Source organism: Budorcas taxicolor, chromosome 10 (assembly GCF_023091745.1).
Source record: "Budorcas taxicolor isolate Tak-1 chromosome 10, Takin1.1, whole genome shotgun sequence".
NCBI classification, from domain to species: domain Eukaryota; kingdom Metazoa; phylum Chordata; class Mammalia; order Artiodactyla; family Bovidae; genus Budorcas; species Budorcas taxicolor.
This window is the reverse complement of record NC_068919.1, coordinates 7,075,740-7,095,527: the sequence shown is the minus strand read 5'-3', so window position 1 is coordinate 7,095,527 and position 19,788 is coordinate 7,075,740. Positions and strand designations below refer to the sequence as shown.

Below are 19,788 nucleotides of genomic sequence, written 5' to 3'. Positions count from 1 at the left end.
GGTCCGTCTAGTCAAAGCTGTGGTTTTTCCAGTAGTCATGTATGGATGTGAGAGTTGGATTATAAAGAAGGCTGAGCGCCAAAGAATTGATGCTTTTGAACTGTGGTGTTGGAGAAGACTCTTGAGCGTCCCTTGGACTGCAAGGAGATCAAACCAGTCAATCCTAAAGAAAATCAACCTGAATATTCGTTGAAAAGACTGATGCTGAAGCTCCAATACTTTGGCCACCTGATGTGAAGAGTTGATGCTGTGAAAGATTGAGGGCAAGAGAGGAAGGGGATGGCAGAGGATGACATGGTTGGATAGCATCGCTGACTCGCTGGACATGAGTTTGAGCAAACTCCAGGAAATAGTGAAGGACAGGGAAGCCTGGCATGTTGCAGTCCATGGGGTCACAAAGAGTCAGACATGACTTAGTGACTTAACAACAGCAATTCTGTCTTGCTGCTGCTGCTAAGTTGCTTCAGTCGTGTCCGACTCTGTGCGACCCCATAGACGGCAGCCCACCAGGCTCCCCCATCCCTGGGTTTCTCTAGGCAAGAATACTGGAGTGGGTTGCCATTTCCTTCTCCAATGCATGAAAGTGAAAAGTCAAAGTGAAGTCGCTCATTTGTGTCCGACTGAGTGACCCCATGGACTGCAGCCTACCAGGCTCCTCCGTCCATGGGATTTTCCAGGCAAGAGTACTGGAGTGGGGTGCCATTGCCTTCTCCGCAATTCTGTCTTAGCAAACCCTTTAAATGATTCTGATGTGTGCTAGTTTTAGAACCACTCTCCTAAAGCAAAAAGAGTAGCTGTGCTCAAGTAAGAGAATGGACATGAACTGGTGGTTTATTCCATCTAATTTTCTTAACTGCTTCCTCTCTCAACTTTGATAGTTGATCTGACATTGAGATCAAGTGGTGATATATTAATATAAAAGAAATTACTGTTAGTTGTGCTCTTATTGCTGGTAATTTAAATGGATAATGTGTGTTAAGGCTGCAGACCTTGGGAAACAGTTGAGGCTAGGGATTGCCTCAGAAAGAAATAGTAATAGTTACAAGGAGAAGAAGTGAACATCCTCTACAGCAACCTGACTGTTGTCTAACTTATATCTCGGCATTCTCTGCTAAAATTGCCCATTGAATTCTCCAATACCTATAATAGAAGGTCTTTTTCCTCATCCAGTATCAGACACCTGTCTTTCCTCTGAGCTCAACCTGAACCACAGGTTTTCAAAGAACCACTTCTTGTCCTTATATCTGACCTGTAAGATTTTTAGAAAAGGAAAATGGACAGACTAACGACTAGGTAGTAAGAGTCGTGCTAGGTGTTCTGCACACCAACTCTTTTAGTCATCATCGTAATCTCCTTATACATAAGCAGATAGAGATTACCTTATGTTGTATGTTTACCGTTGGTATATATATGCTTTTATCTTGTTTGTGCCTTTGATTCTTATTATGGGAGAAATAGTAATTGTCTGCTCCTATCGCAAGGTGGAAGGATTTCCTTTAGCCCAGTTATTCCCAAACGTGTTCATCTACAATCATCTAGAAGACTTGTTAAAAACAGATTCCTGTTGTATTTGCAGGTTCTACGTGAAAGTAAATCTGTTTTGGCAAAGACATGAATATTTTCAAGTTACTAAGTTGTTTTTACTATTTAGAAGACTTGGAAGGAATCAGCTTTTTCAGAGCAGAGGTCATTAAAATGTACTTTGATCTTAAAGCAGTTACAGTCAAATAAATTGTGGTAAAATTTGGGAACATACTAGTAGTGTTTTCATTATAAGTATAGTGTATTTGGGATTCTACAATCAATTATTTTGAATTAAAGTTCCTTTACTGAATTATGATTTCTGGTGCCTAGCATAATGCCTTTATAAAAGGCTGTCAGTTGAATAATAGCAAAATTTTTTATTTCTGATGTGGATCTGATCTTCATAAGTTGTTAGATGTTTTTCAGAATTTTTGAAGATGATGCATGTGTGCCAAGTTGCTTTAGTTATATCTAACTCTTTGTGACCCCATGGACTGTATTCCACCAGGCTCCTCTGTCAATGGGATTCTCCAGGCAAGAACACTGGAGTGGGTTGCCATTTCCTTCTCCAGGGGATTCTTCCAACCCAGGGACTGAACCTGGGTGTCTTATGTCTCCTGCACTGGCAGGAGGGTTCTTTACCATTAGTGCCACCTGGAAGACCCCCTGGGAAAAAGATGACTGGAGCTAAATAATGTTATGTCTGGCCCAAGATATGTTTTAAGGAGAAGGCAGTGGCACCCCACTCCAGTACTCTTGCCTGGAAAATCCCATGGACGGAGGAGCCTGGTAGGCTGCAGTCCACGGGATTGGGAAGAGTCGGACACGACTGAGTGACTTCACTTTCACTTTTCACTTTCATGCATTGGAGAAGGAAATGGCAACCCACTCTATTGTTCTTGCCTGGAGAATCCCAGGGACGGGGGAGCCTGGTGGGCTGCCATCTGTGGGGTCACACAGTCGGACACGACTGAAGCGACTTAGCAGAGTGCAGCATATCAAAAGATGTTGATTTAAATGTTTACTTGCTATGAAATAGTATAACTTTATCATAATAGGAAATGTGCATAGATGCAAAAGTTTGCTTTTTATGATTCTTGTGACGAGTAGGTTATCCTCTATTTAATTGTAGACTGTTACCAATAAAATTTCATTACAAGTCCACAAGGGATTTGCAAAGATGGTGAGAAAAGATTATAATTTTATGTTCACTGACTTTTAGCTGATATTTGTCATTTTCTTTAATTATTAGTGCAGACAGAAATCACAGTAATGTTGTGTCTGTGACTTTTTCACCAACAGAAATAGATAGCATCACATGGCATGACATATATTGCAGATATCTCAAAATATCACTACCTGCCTCTTGCTGTTAATTTGTAAGTATAAGCTAATAGGACTTCCCTATAGCTCAGATGGTAAAGAATCTGCCTGCAATGCAGGAGATCCGGGTTCAATCTCTGGGTCAGGAAGATCCCTTGGAGAAGGAAATGGCAACCCACTCCAGTATTGCTGCCTGAAGAATCCCATGGGCAGAGGAGCCTGGCGGGCTACAGTCCACGGGGTCGCAAAGAGTCGGACACAACTAAGGGACTAACACCCATAAGCTAATAGATATATTATTATATATTAATTGTAGACTTTCATTATGAGTTTTGTATAACTTATTTTCTTCATAATCTAGGTATTTTGTTTTATACTTTTGAAAATATTGATCTGAGGAGTTTGAAAGTTTCATCAGATTTGCACAGGGGCACATGAACTCCTGCATTACACAGGACTGTACAGAACCCTTTTGTAGCATTGGAATTTTGTTTTGAGTCTATTATTAATGTCTCCTCAAGTAATTGAAGATGAGAGAATATATCTAAATTTCTAAGTGAAATGAGGTATTTCAGGCTCAGTGAGGAAAGAAATTACCTTATACTATTCTTTCTCTTCCAGCCTCCAGCCTTTCCTGGGTTATAAGGTTTTGTATTGTCTGCCTCCGAAAACCTCCTCTCACCAGATTCCCCCTCATGGTATTACCTCCAGTCACGCTGCTCTTCTTTCAGTGCCTCATCTAGGCTTGTTCTCTCCTGCCGCAGATCTTCTCATGTTCTTTTCTTGCTCTCTGGAATGTTCTTACGTTATTCCATTTTATCCTTCCTCTATTGGCAGAGCTTAGAGTACTTCCTCTAAGTAATACCAGTAGAGGTACTGCTACTTTGGAAGGCTTCTTTGGTTTCCTTGACTAGGTTACTTCTTCATTATAGGCTTTCTTAACACGGTACACCTTTCTTATCTGTAGTTGTGGTTGAAGTTTTACAGTTCTTAGGATTTGGTTAATGTGAGCTCTGCAGTTAGGGACTGTGCCTGTTCTTCCTCATCACTATATCCTGGGTGCCTTGACTAGTACTTGGTAAATCAGAGGTACTCATAACTATTTTATCTGTTAGTTGGTTACATGGATAGATAGATGAATGAATGCTTTAAATCGTGTTTGTCTAGTAGAAATATAATGTGACTCCCAAGAGCAAGCCACACGTGTTATGTGCTAAGTCGCTTCAGTCTTGTTGGACTCTTTGAGACGCTATGGACTGTAGCCCACCAGGCTCCTCCGTGGAGATTTTCCAGGCAAGAATATTGGAGTGGGTTGCTATGCTCGCCTCCAGGGGATCTTCCTGATGCAAGGATCGAACCCACGTCTCTTACATCTCCCGCATTGGCAGGCAGGTCCTTTACCACTAGTGCCACCTGGCAAGTCACATATATGTAATTAAGTTTTCTAGTTACAAAGGATTAATTTATTATATTTTATTTAACTTCATATATCTAAAATGCTATCCTAATTTATAGTCATAAAATATTATTACTAAGATATTCCATGCCATGCCTTCAAAATGCAGAGTGTATTGACATTTTATATTTCCAGCACATCTCGGTTCAAATCAGTCACACCTGGCTAGTGACCACTGCATCGAACAGCACTCATGTCACAGCATGTTAAAAATGAAAAAATTGAGGCTGCCTGGATCATGGTAAGCCCTTTATTTGAGGACAGAAATTTAAGCCATTTTGTTTATTCAGAAATTATCAAAATTGAGGTAAAAATAAGAGACAGACTACCCAGAGGGTGCATTAAGGCAGTATGTTAAAAGGAGAAAGCTGAATAGTGAACACTTATAATTTTCTTCTCCTGTGTATTTTTCTGAAGATTTGCAAATTAGGGTTACAAAAGTGATCCTGTTCCAAGGATCAAATGACTCCTCTGCTCAAGCCTCCAATAACTTCCCAGCTCACTCAGCATGGAAGCCAAAGCACTTTATAACGACTCACAGTCAGGCTCTACGTGGTCAGGTCCCACAACCTCCTGCCTTCTTTGTCTACTCCACTCCAGCCATACAGGCCTCCTTACAACTGGGGGGAACAAAAAAAATTGGGGGGAAGATAATTTGCAGCTAGGGGCCTTGGAGTTAATCAGAGTGACCTTGTCTGGGAATCTGTTCTGGAATCTGCTCTCTTAAACTAACACATATTTGTTAAGAAAGTTTTGTTTTTTAAGCATCATTTTTTATAGGGTGATCTAGGAAGGTTTCCCTGGCAAAGTATTACTGGTATTTTAATGAGTTTGATGCCACTAAATTTACAATAAGCCATTATATGCCACATTGCCAGTTTTAGTTGATATCAAATTGTAAGATTTGTCTATATTTTAGAGATAAAGGGGGTAGTTTTTATAATAAGTGAAATGGGGTATTTGAAAAGAAATTTCAAAGAGGAAAAGAAGTAAGGGGAGAGGTGACTGGGAAAGGAGCAGCAGTTGTAAAGACCCTCCTGGACCACTTGAAACAATTGTCAGCAGGCCTGTATGGCTGAAGTGGAGTAGACAAAGAAGGCAGGAGGTTGTGGGACCTGACCACGTAGAGCCTGACTGTGAGTCGTTATAAAGTGCTTTGGCTTCCATGCTGAGTAAGCTGGGAAGTTATTGGAGGCTTGAGCAGAGGAGTGATTTGATCCTTGTAACAGGATCGCTTTTGGGTGCTGTGTTAAGAATAAATTGTCGGAGGCAGGAATGGAAGCAGAAAAATAAAATCAGGCAGCCGTAGGAGGCTCTTGCAAGTAAAGCAGATGAGAAACAGTGGTGGCTTGGACCAGAGTTGTGTTGGTGAAGATTATGAGAAATGAATTCCAGATTATTCTGAAGGTAGAGCTTATAAAATTTGCAGATTTGTTGATGGATTCCTTGTGAGGTGTGAGGAGCATGAGGAGTCAGATGATTTCAGCTCTAAGCAAGCCATAGTTACCATTTACAGAAATATGGAAGGAAGCCTGCAAGAGGAGAAGTTTGGGAAGTAAATCAGCTAATCAGTTTTGGATATATTGAGATGCCTCTTAGGCGTTCAAGAGAAGATGGAGGAGGCAATTAACTCAAAAGTCAACATGTCAAGGAAGAGGGCCTGTTGAGAGTTACAAGTTGTGCGTGTTTGTGTGTGCATAAATCACATTGTGTCCATGTGTGTATAAATTTATCTTTTGGTCCTTACATCATTGATTTCCTCAGAATTCTGCCCCCCTGCCCTTGGTGTGTTTAGTCTTTGATTTTAATGTTAGAAGTTTTCTCAAATGTTTGATGACATTGGCTTCCCTTGACAATGAGAAACAAGGAGAGATTGAACAACTGACTCTCACAGGGAACTGTTGACAGTAGAGAAAGCATAGAGTTGATTACTGGTATCTTTTAATGTATCATTTTTAACTTTTTATTTTAAAATAACTTCATACAGAAAAGTTGTCAGAGTAATGTACATAACTCCCAAGAACACCTAGATTCACCAGCATTTTACTCTCCGTCTTAGCCAAAAGGCCAATAAGTGATCAGCAGTATTTTAACATTATTTTCTTTTCACCATTGTTTCCCTGTACACACACACACACACACACACACACACACACACACACTTTTTTTTTTCTTGGTCATTTGAGAATACATAGTATACATCATGCATACTTTAGTGTATAATTTCCAAAAGATATTCTCCTACTAAATATGTAATTTGGCTATCAAAAATACAAGAAGTTTCATGTAATACCTTTTTCTAATCTACAGTCTACATTTATCACTTATTCCAGCAGTTTCCTTTATAGCATATTTTTTTCCTTCCAGTCCGAATCCAGTTCAGAGTATATATTGCATTTAATTTTCATGTCTCTCTCTCTCTTTTTTTTAATCTGGAGCAGTTCCTTAGCCGTTCTTTGCCTGGCACAACATTCATGTTTTTAAAAAATATTAACTAGTTATTTCATAGAATTTTATTCATTCAGAGTTGGTCTTACAGTTTTTCATGATTAGATGCAGGTTGTTCATCCTTGGTCAAATACCTACCAGATGATATGACCTCCTTCTCAGGACACCACAGCAGAGGCACGTGTTTCTGTCTGCATCTCATGTGATGTGAATTTCAATCATCCAATCAAGGGATTGTCCAGTTTTCCTGCTTGTAGTGACTGTTCTTTTCCTTGAAATTAAAATGTTAGCTCTCTGGGAAGACGTTTAAGACCATGTATAAAAATCCTGTTCTTCATCAGACTCTTCCCCCTTTTTGATTTAGTAATCTTTTATGATGCCTGCCTAACCCTGATTTCTGTAATGATTGCAAAATGGAGATTTTCCAGTTCTGTAAACCATTTTCACATTTATGTCAGAATTCTTCTTTTTTGTTCTTTAAAAGCCCTGCTTTTGTTCCATTTGTTAACAGAATGGACTCATATATTCTTGAATTATTCCGTGAACTATAATCCACTACTGTACTTAGGTATTTTGATGATCTAATTGCCCTTGATTTGGTTAACTGAAGTTCTTTAGAGCTGTTTCTTTGGTCCTTTTGGCATTCTCCTCCAGGACCACCTCCCCACCTCTAAAAAGTACCCCCTTACTTTAAGCTCAAGATTTTCCAAGTTCATTGTGTACCTTACCTATATTCTAGCCCAGGAATCACCCATATCTCTAAGAGCCTTGATTACTTTCAGTTCAGTTCAGTCGCTTCGTCGTATCCGACTCTTTGCGACCCCATGAGCCGCAGCACGCCAGGCCTCCCTGTCCATCACCAACTCCAGGAGTTTACTCAAACTCATGTCCATTGAGTTGGTGATGGCATCCAACCATCTCATCTTCTGTCATCCCCTTCTCCTCCCACCTTCAGTTTTTCCCAGCATCAGGGTCTTTTCAAATGAGTTAGTTCTTCACATCAGGTGGCCAAAATATTGGAGTTTCAGCATCAGTCCTTCCAGTGAATACTCAGGACTGATTTTCTTCAGGATGGACTAATTGGATCTCCTTGCAGTCCAAGAGTCTTCTCCAACACCACAGTTCAAAAGCATCAGTTCTTTGGTGATCAGCTTTATTTATAGTCCAACTCTCACATCCATACATGACTACTGGAGAAACCATAGCTTTGACTAAATGGACCTTTATTGGCAAAGTAATGTCTCTGCTTTTTAATAAGCTGTCTAGATTGATCATAACTTTTCTTCCAAGGAGCAAGTGTCTTTTAATTTCATGACTGCAGTCACCATCTGCAGTGATTTTGGAGCCCCCCAAATAAAGTCTGTCACTGTTTCCACTGTTTCCCCATCTATTTGCCATGAAGTGATGGGACCAAATGCCATGATCTTAGTTTTCTGAATGTTGAACTTTAAGCCAACTTTTTCACTGTCCTCTTTTACTTGCATCAAGAGGCTCTTTAGTTCTTCTGCCATAAGGATCGTGTCAGCTGCATGCCTGAGGTTATTGATATTTCTCCTGGCAATCTTGACTCCAGCTTGTGCTTCATCCAGTCCAGCATTTCTCATGACGCACTCTGCATAGAAGTTTAATAAGCAGGGTGACAATATATAGCCTTGACATACTCCTTGATTGCTTTGGGTAGGTGGAATCTTGTGGTGGGAGTGGGATCTTATTACTCACTATAGACTTTGTCTTCCTCTTTTAAATATTGCACCCTTTCCTCAGCCTTCCTTGATATCCATTAGTTTAGGGGTTCCTTTAGTTTAACATACCCAAATAGAAAACCTCTAATCTGCTGGAGTTTGGCTATTTTTAGAGATGTTGTCTAGGCAGACTAATTGTTTCTTTTAATCAACCTGTTTGTAGCTTCAAATTACTGATTCTCATTCTTTTATTCTTTCTGTGGTTCTGTGGCACAAATAAGCATGCTGCTTAGCCTGTCCTCCCCCACCCCTTATACTTCAGTGAGTCTGGTTTGGGGAAGTCTAAATGAATATGCAAACTGGAGCTGACTGCCGGTGCCAGGGCTAACAATCTCTGCTGGTTAGATACTAATGGGGAGCAGTAGACGAACAAAAGCACAAGTTTTTTCTTCTTTCTTGCTATCTGGGGCTGCTGGAGAATGAGGGAATCCCACAAACGAGAAGCCAAAGAAGGGGAACTCAAAATTGTGTGTATAAACGCTCCCCAAGTCTCTGGCTGACTCCTGAGCCATGCGTGCATGAGGCAGATGGAAAGAAGTCTGGGGTGTTACCTGAGTTACTGCTACTATGGCAGAGACTTGGGGATGCTAAAACTCCTTTAAAGAAAACTGCCATCTTTTTAACTGTAAGAACCAGAAGGGGCACAGTTAATGAATAATCCAGAAAAAAAAAAGAGCCAGAGAAGAAGAACCCCAAATTCTGAGTTTAACCCTCTGTGCAGATTTGTACCTGATCCTCAGCAGTGTATGTACAGGCCAGACCAAAACCTTCTGAACTAAGGTCCTAGATGCTGCCCATTAAACACACAGAAGAATTGGTCTGTAAAAATTTTTGCCCACTATTTTTGTTTCGAAACAAACAAAAATAGTGTTTTTCAAAATAATACAGTAGAATCCAGAGTTCATAACCTACCATTCGCAATGTCCAAGATAAACTCACGCAACATACAAAGAGCCAGGAAATTGAAACACATTCTCAAGGGCAAAGACATGAATAAATGCAAAGTTAAAGATATTGGAATTATCTGACAAAGGTTTTAAAGTGAAATTATTTTTATAATAATTTGAGGTAAATTATAATTATTTATAATTTTTTAAGGTAAAAGAAAATACGCTTATAATGAATAAAAGGTAGCTGAAACTAAGAAGAGACAAAGAATACATCTGAAATGAAAAACATTCACTGCATAGGATTTGTAGCAGATGAAGATGACAGAAAATCAAGATTTTGAATTTAGAGCAAAAGAAGTGATTCTTAATAACAGATGTTTAGGATTTTGTGTTTGTTTTTAAATGAGCAGAATGTCAGGGATCTCTGAGGCAATTTCTAATTAAATGGCCTTTAGAAGTCTCAGGAGAGGGAAAAGGGTAAAAAAAAAATTGAAGAAATTATAGTAAAATCTTAGCAGATTTGGTGAAAAATATAAATTTACAGGTTCACGAAACTTCACAGACACATAACAGGATACTCATAGTAATCATAGTCAAACTGTAAAAACCAAAGGTAACAAAATGCTGCAAGTAGCCATGGAGAAATATCATACATACTGGGGACAGTGATTCAAGTTACCATACACTTCTCATTAGAAACCGTAGAGGCTCAAAGACAAAAAGCTTTCCATTCAGAACTCTGTATTCAATGAAAATTATCCTTCAAAAATGGAATGAAATAAAGATGTTTTCAGATGAAGGAAAATTAAGAGAACTTGTTGTGGGTGGGCCTGCCTTAACAAATGCTAAAGGAAGTTTTTCTTGCTGAAGGGAAATACACTGGAGGCAAAGTCAGATCTTTAGGAGCTAATGAAGAGCATAGAGAAAAGAAATATGTGGGTAAATAATAAGGTTATATTTTCCTGGAGAGGGGCATGGCAACCCACTCCAGTATTCTTGCCTGGAGAGTCCCCATGGACAGGGGAGCCTGGTGGGCTACAGTCCATGGGATTGCAAAGAGTCAGACACAACCGAAAGACTAAGCACAGCACAGGGTTATATTTTCCTCTCTTACTGCTTTTAAGACACTAAAAATGTAAATAAACCAATGGCTAAAACATTGAATTTTCAAATTCCTGCCTAACCAAGAAAACACACCCATAGGATTTCACCACCATATTCTTTCATACATTCAATGAAATAATCCCAATCTTACACAGACTCTTTACAACACACATTATGTGGGCAGTATAACCATGCCTCAGTCATTTTAATTCACTGTATTAACAAACGAAAGAGAAAAATTTGTAACAAATTTCAGTAAAGGCCGACAAGTAAAAAAGAGAGAAGTGTTTGACAAAATTCAATACTACTTAGTATTGAAAATAAAAATTCTTAGAGAACTAGGAATAACATCAACCTAATGAAAGACATCCACAAAAACACACAACTGACATCAAGCTTAACTGTGAAATACTATGCCTTTCCCCTAAGATTAGATATAGGGCAAAGATATCTGCCCTTATCACTTCTGTTTAACATTGTTCTGGACATCCTGGTCATTTCAGTAAGGCAAAAAATATATATATAAAAAGACATAAATATCAGAGAGGCTAAAGTAAAGCTGTTTGCAGGTGACATCGTTTTCTGAAAGTGAAAGTGAACGTCGCTCAATCGTATCTGACTCTTTGAGACCCATGAACTATACAGTGTTTGGAATTCTCCAGGTCAGAGTACTGAAGTGGGTAGCCTTTCCCTTCTCCAGGGGATCTTCCCAACCCAGGGATCAAACCCAGGTCTCCCTCATTGCAGGTGGATTCTTTACCAGCTGAGCCACAAGGGAAACCCAAGAATACTATATAATAGGGTAATAATTAATAATAAATAATAATAATAGGGTAGCCTATCCCTTCTCCAGCGAATCTTCCTGACCCAGGAAATTGAATTGGAGTCTCCTGCATTACAGGTGGATGGATTCTTTACCAACTGAGCCGTCAGAGAAGCCCGACGTTGTTTTTTATAAATTCCTTCACATTTATTAGGTAAACAGTTTTGACAACTACTAAGTGAATTTTGCAGGATTGTAGAATATAAGTGAAACTTGCTTAGTCTTATCTGACTCTTTGTGACCCGGTGGACTGTACAGTCCATGGAATTCTCCAGGCCAGAATACTGGAGTGGGTAGTCTTTCCCTGCTCCAGATGTTCCCAACCCAGGAATCAAACCGAGGTCTCCTGCATTGCAGGTGGGTTCTTTACTTTACCAGCTGAACCAAAGGGAACCCTGTAGAATATAAAGTTAATATATAGTTACAAAATGTACTATCATATACACTAAGCAAACTGGCTTTTAAAAAATACTTATTTGGCTGGGCTGCATCTTGGTTATGGCCTGTGGGATCTTTGATTCTCATTGTGGCAGGCAGAATCTTTCATTTGTGGTATGTGAACTCTTAGTAACACTAACTGAATTTTTAAAACAATTCCATGCACAGTAGCATAAAAAAATTACCTCAGGAATCAGTCTAACGTTATATACTGTACTTTGGACACTGTTACCTGCAAACTGTGTGAGATTGTCAAGATAAAGAAGACCTAAATGGAGAGATATTATGTTCATAGATTAGAAGCCTCAGCATTGTTAAAGTATCACATCTTAACATAATAATCTATAGGAAATCTAAGATACTAATGCCCTTGGTAATACAATTTATCTGGAAGCATAAATTATGTAATGCAAACTACCTAGACTAACCAAAGCAGGTTTTTGAAAGAAGAATTTAGTTTGAGGATGTAATACTACATGATTTCAAGATTTGCTGTTGTTAAGCAGCAATAATTAAAATACTGGTTTTGGAGTAAGAATAGACATTATAGATCCGGGGAACAGAATAGAGATCCTAGAAGTAAATCAAGCAAGGATGTGGAGTAGTAAGTAGATTTGATAGACTGCCAGTAAGAATGTAAAATGGCTGCAGCTACTTTTGTCAGTTCTTTAAAGTTAACTGTTTGTCTATTTTATGAGTCAGTCAGCCCATTTCTAAGTCCAAAGAAGTAAAAATTTCGGATTCATGTCAGTGTATGGCAAAACCAATACAGTATTGTAAAGTAAAATAAAGTAAAAATAAAATTTAAAAAATAAATAAAATAAAATCGGATTCATGTCAATGTATGGCAAAACCAATACAGTATTGTAAAGTAAAATAAAGTAAAAATAATAAAAAAAAAGACATAAAAATTTGTATCCTTACAAGACATGAACTTTTGACCAACCGCAGGTATGAATAAGTAAAATATGTCATATCCAGCATTATTAAACTCTTCTCAGCAATAAGAAGTTATCAATAAGACACAGCAGTATGAGTAAATCTCAAGATAGTTATACCAAGTAAAAACAGTATTTACTATCTGATTACATTTATATAAATTTAGAAAAAGTGAACACTAATATACAGTGAAAGGAAGATCCTTGGTTTCTGGAAGCTGGTGACAGAGGAATAGATGTTCTGCAGACAGGATAAGTCCTTTGGGGGCTACAGAGATGAAAACATTTCCGTCGTGGTATGGTATTGATTTCATGGGTTCTATACAAGTAAAAATGCCATTGAATTGTACACATTAAATGGATAGTTTATTATATATTAATTATATGTCAAACTTTATTAAAATTTGGTTGGCTTTCTTTGAGTTTCTAGGGAAATCTTCCTACACCCTCTCCACTGAGTTTAACTTTTTTAGTTAATCTTGTCAGTCCACTTTTCCTCCCACTAGAGAGATTCCTTCTAAATCATCCTGTCATACTGTGCTAATCTAGAATTTTCCGTCTTCTGCATAACTCTGCTGTGGGCATTTTCCTTAATGTCTTCCTGGGAAGTCCCTTTGCTGCTGCTTTTCCTGGATCTCCATTGCTTCTTACTTCTCTTGGTTGCTTCTTACTTCTCTTGGTTACTTCTTCATTTTGATGAAGCATATCTTCCGGTTCTGAAAGGTAATTTTTCTATGTCTTTGTGGTTTAGAACTTTCGTACTGATTAAGTGCCCAGTTATGAAACCCTTAAGTATTATTACTATATGTCTTTTCTCTCGGATTACTTAGTTTTCCTGTAGGTGAATCTTCCTTACAGGCAGAAGGAGATAGAAGGAACAAGTATGGGTACAAGACTTTTGGGAATCAAGTAAGGGAAAGAATCCTTTAATATGAACACTGTCCCTTATCTGCTTTTTTCACCTTTCCTTGTTTATAGGAATGTGCCTTCTTCCTACACCTGTCTGGTACCAGCTCTCTGAAAGGTGGGGCCTCTAATGTTACTGCACAGTGGGATAGGCAGATGAGGTTCCAGGGGTCTAGTTCCACTTCTTAACGACTTTTTATTAGTTTTGTTTTCAGCTCTTCCCATGCCTTTACCTTTAGTGCTACTTGATGCCTCCAAAACAAATGGCTTTTTTTTGTCTTTTCCCTTGTGTGTATTTACTTTTCAGCATATTCAGACCTGTTAGTGTCAGTTATCACATTCCAGCTTCAAATTTTGTTGGCAACTGTTTTCCTTCTTTTTCTTTGTGGATATATGCCCCTTTTCCTGTAAGGGTATTTTGATAGATAATGGATGCTGTGGTATGTGTTAAAGCCTTAATTCTCACTGTGATGGTAATCTGGAAGTGGGGCCTTTGGGAGGAATTTGGATTTAGTTGAGGTCATGTAAGTACAGCCCCCATGGTGACACTGGTACCCTTATGAGAGGATGAAGAAACCCGAGAGCTCTCTGTCCTCCATATGACGACATACCTAGATGGCAGCCGTTGGCAAACCGGAAAGAAGGCCCTCACTGAGTGCCCTCCCGTGCTCACACCCTGAGCTTGGACTTCCAACCTCCAGAACTGTGAGAAATTTCTGTTGTTAAAGCTATCTCAGGGGCTTCCAGGGCTCAGAGGTAAAGAATCTGCCTACCAGTGCAGGAGACATGGGTTCCATCCCTGGGATGGGAAGATCCCCTGGAGGAGGAAATGGCAACCCTGTCCAGTGTTCTTGCCTGAAGAATCCTATGGACAGAGCAACTTTGGCGGGCTGCAGTCCACTGGGTCGCAAAGAGTCAAACGCGACTTAGCGACTGAACATGCAGCACACGCCACGTAGTTAGATTGTAAAACTTCACTAATAAAACAATCAAAAAAGCTACCCAGTGTATGCTGGGTTTTCCTGTTAGAGCAGCCCTAAGGACAAATAAGACAGACCAAGAGTAGATACAAATGCCAGTTCACCTTTTGATACGTCTGTTGTTGTTGACAGTGAATGTTGACATGGTTAAGGATGAGGCCTGTCTACATTTTCTTTTATGTTGTTGGCCTTCTTCCCTAGCATGTGCATTCTCATTCTCAGTGGGCCCCTATACTTGGTTCTTGGGAAAGTGAAATAATCTTGGTATTTACAATATCTTATGTGGCCTCCAAGAAAAATCAGCTGGACAAAATCTTAGTTCTTTCTGTTTGATCGCTCTCACTAAGGAGAATTTGTTTTCCCTCGGAGTAGGGGTGACAATGGAAAAAGCTTGAGAATCATTGTTTCTTCTTTCTTAAATTAATTTCACAGAATGAGCCTTCAGATTGAGTTTATTTCCTGCAACCCTTTTTCCTGGGTATAATATATCTTTTGGATCTGTGATTTGAACATTTCATTTAAAGGTAGTATCGGGACTTCCCTGGTGGTTCAGTGGTCAAGACTCTGTGCTGCCGGTGCCGGGGTCGCAGGTTCAACCCCTGGTCAGAAAACTAAGATCCCTAGGGCCAGAGATCCCACATGCCTGCCTGGTGGGGCTAAAAGATTAAAAAAAGAAGAAAAGATAGTATCTTTGAATTTTTTTGTTACATTTATTGCATTTTCCTCTTTTAAAATACCACTTAAATCATTTGCTTGACCTCCTTTGTTCACTCATTATATTTCTTTCACTTTGTATTTTTCTCTTTCTGTTTAGAAAACACTTATTTGCTTTTTATTGCTGCTTCTGATGTAGTTTCAACTCATTTCTTTTTTCTTAGCTCTTTTAGCTTACTTTTCATTGCTTGCTGGTTTATCTCTTCTTTAGATTTTTCAGTTATTTTTTTCTGAAGATAGCTCATGTCATCGCTTACATCTACCACGTCTTGTATTTTTTCATCTAATTTTGTTCTTCATCCCTTATTGGTTTTCTCCTAATCATCTGTCAGGGCTACAACTAGGATAAGACCAATGAGGGACTAACTTAAGTTGTAAAATTTAAGATAGCATCAAAAAACTCAGTAATCAAGATAAATAGTATTTTGATGTGTTTTTTTTTAGAGTAATCCATGACTTCACTTTCACTTTTCACTTTCGTGCATTGGAGAAGGAAATGGCAACCCACTCCAGTGTTCTTGCCTGGAGAATCCCAGGGACGGGGGAGCCTGGTGGGCTGCCGTCTATGGAGTCACACAGAGTCGGACACGACTGAAGCAACTTAGCAGCAGCATGGTGAATAAAATATCCACAATGAAATTCTAAGTAAAGATTAGTTTTCTTTGAATTAAAGTCTAACTATCTACAGTGGTTCCCCCCACCCCATCAGCAGTTTTGATTTCTGCAGTTTTAGTTACCTATAAGATCTGAAAGTATTAAGTGGAAAATTCCAGAAATAAACAGTTGGTAAATTTTAAATGGCACATTATTTTGAGCAGCATAATGAAATCTCATGCAGGCTGCTCTGTCCCTGGTGGGCCATGGCTTGTTCCTTTGTCCATATCCGTGCTGTGTATACTGCTGCTGCTGCTAAGTTGCTTCAGTCGTGTCCGACTCTGTGTGACCCCATAGACAGCAGCCTACCAGGCTCCCCTGTCCCTGGGATTCTCCAGGCAAGAACACTGGAGTGGGTTGCCATTTCCTTCTCCGGTGCATGAAAGTGAAAAGTGAAAGTGAAGGCGCTCAGTCGTGTCCGACTCTGTGTGACCCCATAGACGGCAGCCCACCAGGCTCCTGTCCATGGGATTTTCCAGGCAAGAGTACTGGAGTGGGGTGCCATTGCCTTCTCCGGCTGTGTATACTGCCTGCTCCTTAATACCTGTATAGGAAAACACATAGGGCAGTTGACCCTTGAAACAACACAGGTTTGAACTCCACAGCTCCACTTACACCCAGGATTTTTCAGTAGTGTATAATACCTGTAGTACTGCCCAATCCAGGAGTGGTTGAATTCGAGGATGGTGAGCCCCAGATGCAGAGGAATGACTGTAAGACACTCGGGCTTTCTGCAGCACCAGACCCCTAATCCTGCTGTCGTTCACAGGTCAGTTCTCTCTGTAGAATTTGGTACTACCTGCAGTTTCAGGCATCCACTGGGGGTCTTGGGATATATTTCTCATAGATAAAGGGAGACTGTTGTATTATGTGTTTGAGTATGTGTGTGTTGAGACATGGTGTAAACTTTTTGTCTAGACTTTGATTTACTCTCCTAAACACACCTCTTAACAAATCTGTCATTTCTTTAGCCTTGTAGATTTAGCTTCCTGCACGTCTTGACTTTTTAGGGATGCAAAGCTTCTGTGTCGTTTACATACTACCACCTAAAAATTGGTAGATCCCCCTTCTGTGCCACCTATCCCTCAGACTGCTGATGGTAGAAATGGCTACTTTGTGTACACTTTCTGTCAGCTCCATCTCTTTGAGCAGATATTGAGATACTGCTTCTCATATAAATGTGACATTCAAATGAAGTTTTCAAATTCTTTAATTCTAGATTTGTAGAGTATCATTTTATTCCATTCCTATGTATAACATTTTTATCTATTAAGGGCTTAAAGTTCTCCATATATTGAAACTTTGAAACATAGGAGAAAGAAAACATAACAGATTTAGTAATTTGGCAAAGTTTACTTATGTTGATTTCAGGTTTTATTAAGTCACTCACACCCAGAGAAATCTTACTGACAAGTTTCTGTTTTTAGGAATATTTAAAATGTGGCATAGGACTCTTTGGAAGATTATAAGGAAATTTTGAAGATATGAAAGCTGGAAAAAGAATTGGCTGGGGAAACTAGTAAATTTTGAACAATAGGTGACCCTCCATATCCACTAGCTCAGCATCTGCAGATAGGGAGAGCTGGTTGTACTGAGCTGTTTTATGTGTGGGACTTAGGCATCTGAAATTTTGGTGTCCAAAGGAGTCCTTGAAACAATCCCCAGCAAAAAATAAGCAATGACTGTATATATATTACCTTTTTATTTTCTAAAGCTTTAATGAAAATATTGAACACAATATAAAATATAAATCCTTTTTAAGAATAGTCACTGGACAGCAAAAAAGACACAGATGTGTATAACGGACTTTTGGACTCAGAGGGAGAGGGAGAGGGTGGGATGATTTGGGAGAATGGCATTGTAACATGTATACTATCATGTAAGAATCGAATCGCCAGTCTATGTCCGACGCAGGATACAGCATGCTTGGGGCTGGTGCACGGTGATGACCCAGAGAGATGTTATGGGGAGGGAGGTGGGAGGTGGGGTTCATGTTTGGGAATGCATGTACACCCGTGGTGGATTCATGTCAATGTATGTCAAAACCAATACAGTATTGTAAAGTAAAATAAAAAAAATAATAAAAAAAAAAGAATAGTCCCTGGAAATATAATAATGATTATATCTCAGAATAAAAGTTTAAAAACCTCTGGGCTATTTAGAACAGTAGACTGATCAGATAAATTATTTACTTTGTTCTTCAGATAGTACATATGCTTTCCTTCCTCCAAGAAGCTTTTCTTAATGACTGGACTTCATTCTCAAGATTTATGAATATTTAGCTTTCAGTTTACAGTTATAGTTTTGAGTGTTAAAGTTGTCTTTTGCATATTTCTATAGTCATAGTGACTGAAGCAGGGTTTGCAGCCTTGTCTCTTCCTGTCTCTTCTCTCTAGCATGCACTGCCTCCCACTGTAGTCCTCACTGCGATGCCCGGCACATAAGACTCAGAGCTTTAACTTTTATCTTTTAGCCAGTCAGAACCGTGAATTAGTTTTCTTAATATTAAAAGAGAAATTGATTCATAGGCTAAAGAACATTGTGGAATTAGCTTATATTGTTTTTGTTGAAAAACTGATGAGATAAAAGATTGATACTGTTAAAGGTGGGAGAGAATAAACACAATATGTAGATTGCATTCAGCTAGTAAGTTTATTACTATAAGGCCAGGGAGGAGTCTCTTTCCTCTACGGCTAAGCTAGTTCACAGAAGAGGACATTGTACTTTATCCAGTAGAAGAAGAGGTTGTATTTGTGATATGATCCTGTCATATTTGAACTCATTCACTGAGAGAAAAACAAGTATATAAAATATATATTGTTTTGAAGAATGTGAAACACTGAACCAGATATTTTACATTTGCACTAATTCTTATATTTTGATGAAGGCGGTTTCCTCTAACATAGGTCTAATGCAGTGTTCATTTTACTTTTGCTTTTCATTATCTCTTGGCTATTAAAATAAAAGATGTAAAAAAGCCTAGAAGTTATCTTTGAGATATCTTTTGAGATATTTAATGTTATTTTTTGATAGAATATAAAAATCTCTTGCTTATCAAATTTAATGAAATAAGACTATTGATGAGAATTTACTTTTGAATAATGAAAGCAGAAAAATATCAGTAAATGTCTTTTGTAAAACTTACTTTTGCCCCGAATTGTGCTTTCAGTGATATTCCCACTACTTTACACTGACTCAAAGCGTTTGATGGAAAATATTTTACCTCTTTTTTAAAAACATGTCTGTAGTTCATGTGTCAGTTCATTTGTAAAAATAGTGAACGAGCATGGTTTTTGGTAATTAAACCCTCGCTGTGCTTTTTATCTGAAATATCTTCAAAAAGTTATTTGAGTACAAAAAGAATAACAACAGTCTCTCACCGGCCAGAATGGGTATCTTCATGTTTTTGCTGTGGAGTATAACACTTCTAAGAATATAATTAGCTTTGCTTTTCCTTTTCTCCCTTTTTTTCCTCCCACAGCCTCATGATTTTGATGAATGCCGATTTGATATTAGTGTAAATGATAGCGTTTGGTATCTTCGTGCTCAAGATCCAGATCACAGACAGCAGTGGATAGACGCCATTGAGCAGCACAAGGTGGGTCTCTAGTGTTTACCTGTCTAAAGAGACTGAGGCAAGAGACTCGTGGTAAACACCGCTAAAAGAACATTTTTCTGTACGTGTATACTGAATAGTTGAACATAATATTTTGGGTTGTAAAAATTAATACAGGTGTAAATTTTTGAAATGATTTTGTTTCTAACATTTGAGTTATACTAAGGGATTGCCATGATAAATATTTTTAATTGATGATTAAAGCAAAATATGCCCTTTTATATAAATTTGT

At 38.7% G+C, this 19,788-nt stretch overlaps 1 protein-coding gene across 1 annotated transcript in view; it reads left to right on the top strand.

Annotated features, from left to right (window-relative positions):
- CERT1 (ceramide transporter 1) overlaps window positions 1–19,788 on the top strand; it is a 130,157-nt gene that overhangs the window by 24,818 nt on the left and 85,551 nt on the right. The window contains exon 4 of the mRNA XM_052646302.1: window positions 19,422–19,538. Within this exon, the coding sequence (XP_052502262.1) occupies window positions 19,422–19,538 (117 nt within the window). The remainder of the gene's footprint in view (window positions 1–19,421; window positions 19,539–19,788) is intronic.